The sequence below is a fragment of the Palaemon carinicauda genome, unplaced genomic scaffold, assembly GCF_036898095.1.
Source record: "Palaemon carinicauda isolate YSFRI2023 unplaced genomic scaffold, ASM3689809v2 scaffold144, whole genome shotgun sequence".
Lineage (NCBI taxonomy): Eukaryota > Metazoa > Arthropoda > Malacostraca > Decapoda > Palaemonidae > Palaemon > Palaemon carinicauda.
In genome coordinates this window covers 147014-158217 of record NW_027168970.1, presented here as the reverse complement: position 1 = coordinate 158217, position 11204 = coordinate 147014, and the positions used below count along the sequence as shown (strand labels likewise).

The 11204-nt window shown below is 35.3% G+C and overlaps 1 protein-coding gene across 1 annotated transcript; it reads left to right on the top strand.

The window, feature by feature from the left end:
* The first annotated feature begins 962 nt into the window (after positions 1–962).
* Positions 963–2069, top strand: LOC137635586 (uncharacterized). Its single transcript, XM_068368048.1, has 2 exons — positions 963–1499; positions 1911–2069. Exons 1-2 carry the CDS (start codon positions 963–965, stop codon positions 2067–2069), a joined length of 696 nt encoding a protein of 231 aa, XP_068224149.1.
* Positions 2070–11204: the final 9135 nt, after the last annotated feature.

Genomic DNA, 11204 nt, shown 5'->3' with positions numbered 1-11204 from the left:
CGATATACCTTCGATCAAGAGTATTTAGGTGATCAGTCAATTCTCATCCATTATGAGTAAATCCATCAGAGTTGCTGTCACAAATTTCATCAGAAAAAGCACTTTCTTTTTCCAACATACGATGTAGTTCATGCTTGTAAGACGTCAAATTCACTGAGGTACACTGTTAAAAAACCCCGTAATTTTAATCGGAAATTCTTCTATAAACCTACTGTTCTCAGCCGTATTTCAGTAAAATACAGGCGACTGTAAGTTTACCCTAATTAGTTATTATATTTTACGGTAATATTACTCCTTTACGTCAATATATCCGCTTTGAAAACGGTAAAAATCGTGGAATAATGCTGCCAGAAATTTACAGTTTTTTTTTTTTTCAATACAACTTTTTAACAGTGTATTTGCCCAGGGGCATGCAGACGATGTACTTGGGATAGACACGTCTGAATCACTACCAGGAAAGGCTAAGAGGTGACTGACCTCTTCCCTACTGTTATTGTCGCTCCAACCAAAGATTTAGGTTGTCAATTTATAGATTATATTATTTTGTTGCCACATACACCAAAATTTTTTTTATTTACTGTCTCATGATTCATACAGAAATCCCGATCGTCTTTGAACGCTATCTGACCCCCAGTAATGGTGGGAAGGTTGGCAATATACATGTTTACTGATGCTAGCTGTCTTGAAGGTTAACAACAGACAGTAATATGCCATTAATGTAATAGTTAGAAAAAAGTATTGATAGCATATGGATTTGTAGTAGATGAAAACAGGTGGAAAAGAGAATTATAATCAAATTCACATCCACGTTATTGAAAAAAACATAAATCAAAATAAACAAAAAAGCAGGTAAATTGATTGCAAAATTACTGAGGAGTAAGGAAGTAAAAACAAAGAAAAGTTTTCCCACCCCGGCTGACATGCATCTTTCCCACATGTTTCACTAATAACTATTGTGGAAGATGGGTCACTTAACCTTTATTCACATAAGGATAGTGGCAGATGTAAGGAAACTGGTCAGTTTCCTTGTTGGAAACTGGTCAGTTTCCTTGTTGGAAACTGGTCAGTTTCCTTGTTGGAAACTGGTCAGTTTCCTTGTTGGAAACTGGTCAGTTTCCTTGTTGGAAACTGGTCAGTTTCCTTGTTGGAAACTGGTCAGTTTCCTTGTTGGAAACTGGTCAGTTTCCTTGTTGGAAACTGGTCAGTTTCCTTGTTGGAAACTGGTCAGTTTCCTTGTTGGAAACTGGTCAGTTTCCTTGTTGGAAACTGGTCAGTTTCCTTGTTGGAAACTGGTCAGTTTCCTTGTTGGAAACTGGTCAGTTTCCTTGTTGGAAACTGGTCAGTTTCCTTGTTGGAAACTGGTCAGTTTCCTTGTTGGAAACTGGTCAGTTTCCTTGTTGGAAACTGGTCAGTTTCCTTGTTGGAAACTGGTCAGTTTCCTTGTTGGAAACTGGTCAGTTTCCTTGTTGGAAACTGGTCAGTTTCCTTGTTGGAAACTGGTCAGTTTCCTTGTTGGAAACTGGCCAGTTTCCTTGTTGGAAACTGGTCAGTTTCCTTGTTGGAAACTGGCCAGTTTCCTTGTTGGAAACTGGTCAGTTTCCTTGTTGGAAACTGGCCAGTTTCCTTGTTGGAAACTGGTCAGTTTTCTTGTTGGACACCATTACAACTCCATTGATTGTCGAATGTTTCGGAAATCAATGAGACTAAGAGGTTAGGCTAAGACGTAGTAATTTGATGTCTCATCATAGTATTTTTCATTTAATTACAATTGTTTTTGTTCCCAATGTCAGCTGGTTTTTCTTGAAAAAAAATCCTGGTAATGTTGCACATGATGTCATCCCAGGTAGGTGAAATTTAACAGCACTGCTTTCAAATTGAGTGATTCAGCTAGTTATGCACTTCTTTGCTAGGAGCGTTTGGATTTAAGGGCGAGTCACAGCGTTAGACTCATGCTCCATCCCTTGCCTGTTTGCTTAGGGATTTCTGGTACGGGCTGTAAAGGATGGGCTGTAAAGGAGTGCTGTCTAGTAGATGAGACAGAATGGCTACAACTTGGGTCATGCACATGAAGACTATTATCAAGGGGTCTCCAGTAGTTAAGCTATTGTTTGGGAGCTTTGGAGGTCACCTAAATGGCCCAATATATTACCCTCTGGCCTGAGTTGGTATGTTGTTGATGACCAGTTAAAGCTTAATGTTCCCTATCTACGTCCCTATATAGTGTGACAAAAGCAAGGAGCAATAAGGATCATTCATGGTTATCACTACAACGAAAAGACAACGGACACTGGACCTACTATACTCGCACGCCTTTCTGACTCGAAAAGGTCAACAGCAAAAAAACTCTTATTTGGAAACTGGAGTTAGGCCCTCCTTATGGCTAACATAGATTTTGGTAAAAGAAATAGGTTGCTAATAACAAGGAAGGTAGAAAATTATGATTAAAAAGAAACATGCAAGGGAAAGGAGTAATAAGAAAATGGGCTATAAATTGTTTGTAATATGAGAAATACTTGCTGACCTTTCCCATACATATTGAATTCAAATAATGTTTATGCTAGGCTTTCATAACAATTTATTTTTTTTTTTTTCAATATTTGATACTGATACAATAAGGAATCAAGGATATTTCCTTGAACCATACAAACATTATACATCTAATGCCTTAGAATTTTTAAAATATGATTCGTTATTTACAATCTTAAATGATAATATCAGCAACGCATGATGTCTATTTCAACAACAGTACAGAGACGTAACTAAGGGAGGGCAAGGGGGGCAAGTGCCCTGGGCTCCGTCCTTAGGGGGACAAAAATGAACCTGGGGAACAATTCATGCGATTTACGGAGCGATTCAAGAGAAAAAAAGTATTTTCTAAATTGTATCACTATCACACACACACACACGCAAATATTTCTTTATTCTGGTTCACAGCTCTACCATCACATCATAATTCTAACATAGTCCTAATGCAATACTGAACGACCAATTACAGATTGCTTCTATTTCAATGAAATACATTTCTAGCCTTTGGCAGCAGTTTGGGGGTATTTTGATGGTCTTGAAGTCACTTTTAAATGTGGTAAATTTTTGATAATATAAAATTCCAAATGAGATATAAAGCAATGAAATGAAATGAAAGGTAAGAATCTGGTGCAACAGCTTCGTTTCTTGTATAAAAATTTTCTTTCAGATCAGTATATAATTATAATTCTTCCAGTAAAATAAGCAAGTTATGAAAGTGATGACAAATTGCTTTAACTGCTTCTCTTGCCCGCCATCGAGTTCCAGATCCAGATTTTAGTGTGATTATCATTAGCTTTCCTCAGCTTGTCTCATCACATTGATGCGTGTGAGGAGAAATTGTACAGTTCGTTTAATATGGCAAAAAGGTTTACTGGAACTGAATCTTCGCTGGCTGAATGCGTACAAGCTTGGTTAAGTGAGTGGCTGTCTCGGTTGACAAATACAGTTTTTCAATGATCCTCTGCTGCACACCAGATTTGTGCCCAGCCATGACTGTAGCGTTGTTAAAACATTGTGACCAACTGTACTTTAGTGGCATATTGTCCTCTTTCTAGCTGATTCCACATTACTTTAACTATGCTTGCTGCATCTTTCTTTGTTTAACTCCATTGAAACTAGGAAATGCCACTTTTACAGTAACTGTTTCTGTCTCAAAGTTTGCATCACCATATCTCACGGTTTCAGACATCTGCTCTCTTAACTATGGCCACTGTCGGGAGTAGAATCATGTAAAAGCCCATATTACTTTGGTCCAAGGATATCATCAAATATTTTGTCCCTTGCAGTTGATGCTAAGAGTTGCATAAAGAGTTGTAATGAGAAGTTATGAAAAAAGAAGTTGACTATTTGTAACAGAACGGATTAGCCAAACAAAGTTTTAGCCCTTTGCTCGTGAAAAAAAACAGACGGATATTTCAGGATGAGTACTGACTACCGAAAGTTAAATTCGATCAGTGTGGCTGATAATGATCCATTGCCGCTCATAGACCAACTACTCGACAACATCGGACAAGCGAGGTTCGTCTCCAAGATCAACTTGTTAAAAAGCTATTACCAAATTCCTTTGGACGACAACGCAAAATTGTTATCAGCTTTTATAACCTGGTTTGGGTTATATCAATACACCGTCATGGCATTTGGCCTAATGAACGCATCCACTACCTTTCAACGAGTGATAGATAACCTTCTACGATCAATTGAAGGACGATATTGTGATATATTCATCGCCCTGGAAAGAACATCTCCGAATCCAGAAAAAGGTATTTCATAAGCTGGGAGGAGCACACCGGACGATTAACCTGGTGAAGAGCGAATTTAGAAAGGCAACAATTCAGTACTTGGGATTTGAAGTCGGAAGAGGACAAATCGCCCCTATAGCCGCTAACGTTGAAGGAATACGGAAGCCTCACCCCACACAACGAGGAAGCAATTAAAACAATTCTTAGGGATGGCAGGATTCTACAAATAGTCCACTTCTTTTCTCATAACTCATCGGTGATATGGCGACGGTCAAGAAGTGCGTTGTTTGAACGGTCTTTCCGTGGTTTTGAGGTGTATTTCATGCATCGTCAAGTTAGTTCGTTTTGGAACATCCGAGAAAATCTCAGGGAAACTTTTAATTAATCGGCTTAATTCCTCTTGCTGCTTCTTATTCTAATGAGTTATTTTTCTCTTCCAAGTTCCGAATGATAGACAAAATATTCACTTTGCTTACCGCCTTTACCTTATATCCATCGTCCTCTTCCGTGGATGGAATGGTTTGTGCCATACACACCTGTGAAGCTTCAGTCTCGTTTTCGTTTAAGTATGGTTTCAATAATTTAACGTGCATCTTCCTCTGACTTTTCCTTCTTCCTGGGGTTTCGATAACGTAGGTCAGATCACTGATCTTCTCCAAGATCAGTGACCCTGGAAGAGGACAAATTGCCCCTGTACCCGCTAACGTTGAAGGAATAAGGAAAGCCTCACCTCCTACAATGACGAAGCAATTACAGATGTTTTAAACCAAACTTTTCGGCTGTAGTCACTTCCTTGACGAATGTGACTAGTTCCAGGAAAAATTTTGTATGGACCAGCGAGTTCCAGGAATCCTTTGACAGGATAAAGGCCACATTTACTGCAAGCACGGGATTTCAACAGGAATTCCTTATCCAAGTGGATGCGTTGGACAATGGGATTGGAGCTGTCCTATTACAAGAAGGCAAGGAAGGAATTCTTCACCCTGATTGTTTTATGTCGTCGAAGCTGAAGAAACACCAACGAGCCTACTCGACAGTTGAAAAGGAACTACTAGCACTAATCACAGTGATAAGAAAATTTGAAGTTTATGTGGACATACCACAGAAAGAAGAAATTACATTTTAATCGGATCACAGTCCTTTAACTTTTGTTAATGAAATGAAGAATAATAATCAAAGGTTAACTAGACTGCCATTATGTTTGCAACCATATTGTATTAATGTAAAGATATACAGTATTAAGTAAAGATAACGTGGTTGCAGATTATTTATCTCGGGCTGAATCGGTGGATTCAGGCCGGGAATAAATAATCTTTTTGGGGGGAGCTATCTTACGAAACTGGTTTAGCATAAGAGTAAATATTTTATTCATGTATTTCATTCATGTATATAAGAGATGTATAGCCAGCTCATAAGGTGAGTTCCACTCTCGTAGGTTTAAGTAATGTATGTATATTACATACGAATTTCGTCATTCATTTAATTGTATTTTCAATCAATTCAGTATATGTAAATTTGTTATTTTTAAGAATTAACTTCTTATTTTCATGTAGTTTTGTTACGAAGTCTTGTGTAATCTCGTTTAGGTATGTTGTATGACACACGCAAGGTATGTGCACGAGGGATTATGTAATTTTTATGTTAGAAAGTGCATGAAAATTCTTGAATTAGATTTACTCTATTTTTATTGTTACAAGAGGTAGGTGGGCGGAGTTACCTTGGAGAGGCTTGCCTCGCAAACAAGGTTAGTACCCCTTCTTCAAATTACTACGTTGGCAACCTTATGCCGCTAGAGTCATGTCCCCCATGCTACGAAAATGATCTACTAGAAATTTCTGGACAAATTAAGTCAATATATATAGACCCTATGAATGCATAAGCAGCAGAGATCCAGCCTATCCCTTTGAAAGAGCCAACGTACGCCTGCCCACTCTCCCCTCAAAGTGTGTCCCCTCAAACGTGACGAGTGATTTCTATCCAACATAGCCTATATTGGATACACTGTTGTTTAAACGTTGGTGAAACTATTGGATGTTAATTCAAATGTAGTGTGTTAATGTAAGTACATTTTAACATAAATTTTTGTAACTGGCCCTGTGAGATTTTGGTTGAACAGCGAAGTGCGTTAGAAAATTTTCTTAACCGTTCTGTAACCTTGTGTGAACCAAAAGACATAAGTGTAACAGTTACATATATGTAACTTTTATTATTGCATGTTCATTAGAGTGTTAAAGTGTTAATTCTTTTCATTAATTATCAAAATTAAATATTTTTATAAATTAATTTCAAGTGAAACAAGTGATAGTATCATTTTTTCAAAGCGTTTGTTTTGTCTTACTCCAAGGTTTAGTTCAGATTTAATATTTCGAGTTATTTGTTTTTTGGATTAATTCTTGTGAATTGCTGTTAAATTTTTATAAAATATATTTATTTCTGTAAAGTGTGTATTATTTCAATCACCAATATTTTTTCTCAGCGCTTTGCTCATATTCCGTGACTAAGAACCGAAGAGGTTGGTTTTTGATTAGTTTACATAAATAATCACCCAGTTTTGAGTGTAGCGTAAGAGACCTTTGGATATTTAGTGTTCATACATATTGCTGTCTGGGAGTTGCATATTATTCTCAGATTTAAGTAAAAATAAGCAGGTGAGTTTGGAGCTCGGGAATTCATGTAATTCGCCACCCATAATATATATATATATATATATATATATATATATACACATATATATATGTATATATACATATATATATATATATAAATATATATATATATACATATATATACATATATATATATATATATATATATATATACATATATATATATATATATATATATATATATATATATATATATATATATATACACACACACATACAAACACGCTGGGCGATCATATTTGAAAGTCTGTACTCCACCCTTAATAAAATCAGTTTTAAATAATATATTTATCTCCTTAATTCTGTTATTACAACACAACCCTCGTTAAGGTACAACCCTCAAAACACGGTACACCAAACCCTCACTAAGCTAACAATTTACTTCGTCATAAACTTAGTCAAACAGGTTTCATATGAAGTGACAGCCTTGAACATTTTTTTTGGGGTCTCACAAAAACTATATCCATTTACCTTGTGGCGGAAGGCAAAAACTAACTCCACACCCTTGAATATCACTGAATAGTCTCTGAAAGCCAAACTTTCCACCTTCTTAGTCTTATAACTGGACTCCTGTGTATATATATGATAAATTTTGCACATTTAAACGTGTTTTTCATATTTCAAATAAGCCATATATTTAATACATTAAAGTCTGGATTCTCTTAACGACCTTGTGATCAGAGCCCCAGATTCTTTGAGTGATTTCGCCTGGGGCTCTGATCCCGAGGTCGTTAAGAGAATCCAGACTTAATATATGGCTTATTTGATATATATCTATCTATATATATATATATATATATATGTATATATATATATATATATATATATATATATATATATATATATATATATATATATAGTCATGATTCTGTCATTACAGTTTCAATTCTTTGCAGACTCGGTAAGGTTTGCCACCCTTCTCGTCCTTCACTTCTCTGTTCTTTTTACCTCTCCTATTGTACTGTATATTACTGTATACACTGTATATTGTAATGTATATTACTGTATATACTGTATATACTGTATATTACTGTATTTACTGTATATTCCTGTATATACTGTATATTGTACTGCATATTACTTTATATACTGTATATTGTACTGTATAATACTGTATATACTGTATATTCCTGTATATACTGTATATTCCTGTATATACTGTATATTGCTGTATATACTGTGTATTGTATTGTATATTACTGTATATACTGTATATTGTACTGTATATTCCTATATATACTGTACATTGTACTTTATATTACTGTATATACTGTATATACTGTATATTGTACTGTATATTAGGCTGTATATTACTGTTATAATAACATGATACTATCCAATATAGCATAAATAATAACATGAATAATCATAGCAGTAAAACACTAACCTCAAACAAACAAATTGGTAACGTCTCTGCCTGAAGTTTGCCAGACGGGAGTTCGAGTCCCGCTCAGACTAGTTAGTGCCATTAGCGTCTGCAACCTTACCATCCTTGTGAGCTAAGGTTGGGTGGTTTGGGGGAACCTATAGGTCTATCTGCTGAGTCATCAGCAGCCACTGCCTGGCCCTCCATGGTCCTAGCTTGGGTGGAGAGGAGGCTTGGGCGCTGATCGTATAATGTATGGTCAGTCTCTAGGGCATTGTCCCTTTTCTCTGCCATTCATGAGTGACCTTTAAACCTTTAAATGTAAATTGCTTATTAAAAGAGGCTCAATAATACAGTACATTTAAGTAATATCTAATATGTAATATATAAGACATGATGAAAAATACAGTATAAATTTGCATTTCAGTTATAATAAAAAACTCTCTCTCTCTCTCTCTCTCTCTCTCTCTCTCTCTCTCTCTCTCTCTCTCTCTCTATGTAAAAAGGTAAAAACTTTGAAATACCATTGATGTTATTTGTTATTTTTCAATAGGGATAGTTAGTTCATGGAAAATATAATGATATTAGAATTTATATATTGTATAATCGGTAACTTCCTTATTTGTCTACGAAAAAAATTGCACCATTTTTTTCTTTATCTTTGAAAAATGATAGTTAGTTCAAGGAAAATAATAATGAAATTAGAATTTATATATTGTATAATCGGTAACTTCCTTATTTGTCTACGGAGAAATTTGCACTTTTTTTCTAATTTCTTTTTTAAAATTACTATCACATGATGATACGAATTTTTATCACATACTAAAATTTGATTTTATCTTTTGATCAAGAAGCATTCAGTACTTGGTTTTCATTACTTAGTTACGTAGCAAAATAGCAGAGAAGAGTATGTTTAGGGTAAGACGCACTTACACCGTCTTTTACATGAAAATTCTTTTTGTATTAACAAGGTTTTCAGACAAATACAAATATTAACACCTCTATGATATAAACTTTATCATAATTGTACATACTTGATTCAAATGTATTGTCTGTCTGTACTCTAAAATTGTTTAATTGTTTTATGAAAAATATGATTAATAATAAGAAAAATGTATTCTTATTTCCATTGCAATCTTCATTTCTCCCAAACATTACTCTTTACCCATTGTCTTGGGTTACAGTTCTCTTGCTTTAGGGTACACTCGGGATTCAAATATATTGTCTGTACTCTAAAATTGTTCAATTGTTTTATGAAAAATATGATTAATAAAAGAAATTTATTCGCATTTCCATTGCAATCTTCATTTCTCCCAAACATTACTCTCTACCCATACCCATTGTCTTGGGTTAGAGTTCTCTTGCTTTAGGGTACACTCGGGATTCAAATATATTGTCTGTACTCTAAAATTGTTCAATTGTTTTATGAAAAATATGATTAATAAAAGAAATTTATTCGCATTTCCATTGCAATCTTCTTTTCTCCCAAACATTACTCTCTACCCACACCCATTGTCTTAGGTTAGAGTTCTCTTGCTTTAGGGTACACTCGGGATTCAAATATATTGTCTGTACTCTAAAATTGTTCAATTGTTTTATGAAAAATATGATTAATAATAAAAGAAATTTATTCTCATTTCCATTGCAATCTTCATTTCTCCCAAACATTACTCTCTACCCATACCCATTGTCTTGGGTTAGAGTTCTCTTGCTTTAGGGTACACTCGGGATTCAAATATATTGTCTGTACTCTAAAATTGTTCAATTGTTTTATGAAAAATATGATTAATAATAAGAAAAATGTATTCTTATTTCCATTGCAATCTTCATTTCTCCCAAACATTACTCTTTACCCACTGTCTTGGGTTAGAGTTCTCTTGCTTTAGGGTACACTCGGGCACACTATTCTATCTTATTTTTTTCCTCTTGTTTTTTTTTTTTAAATGGTGTGTTGGGCAGGCTTAATTGAAAGGCCATGGATGCCTGGTGGTTTATGAAAAGGTTGTCTTTTCCTTTCTGTTCCTTTTTCCTTTCAAAATTATCCTTACTGTCCTCCCTTCAGTTGCAGTGGCTATCCTGGAGGGTATTTAGCCTTGCATGGGGTATCGGCTCCTCCATGTTGACCAGTTTTTCCGACTTTTCCGACTTTTTTTTTTCTATAGTCAATGGGTTTGATCAATCCTTTTATTCATATTTCTATACATTGTTTTTGTTATCATTCTTGTTAATTTAGTCTTTTTAATTATTATGTATCTTTTTTATTCCCCTTAATTCTTATGCTGTCTGGAGACATTGAGCGAAATCCGGGACCAGTACGTCCTAGATTTCGTCAGTGTCGGCTACTGTATTTCAACATTCGTGGTCTTCATGCAAATATTCAAGACCTTACACTTGCGTCCAGAAAATATGATATTCTTTTGTGCTCATCTAAGCTCCTTATAACTGGTTTTGAGAAGCCAATAATTTGGAAACGAGATTCCAGGGGAATGGCGGTGTATATTAGGACTGTGTAATCTGAGTAATCTGCTTCTCATAAGTCCTGCTATGAATGTGTATGTCATGAGATTTAAGTAACGAAAGTTTCTGGCAGGCATAACAATTTCTATTTGCGTTCGATCTACTGGAATCCAGACATGGATTATTCCAGAGTTAATACAGATGAGGTCTGTTCAAACCAGGAGGGAGTGGGCGGAGCTAAATCAGGCAGTGGGGGCGGAGCTAATGCTGTGACGTCACTGGAGGTACTTGGTCGATTTTCTCCATTGAATTAACATAGGAGTACTTAGTTTTTATACATTTAACCCACTGCATGGCGTGTTAGATCCATTTTTAAAAAAGATTTTACAAGCAGGATGTTTGTCTAATACCCAGAATGTCATTTATTCACCAAGCATTGTTTTATTTCCA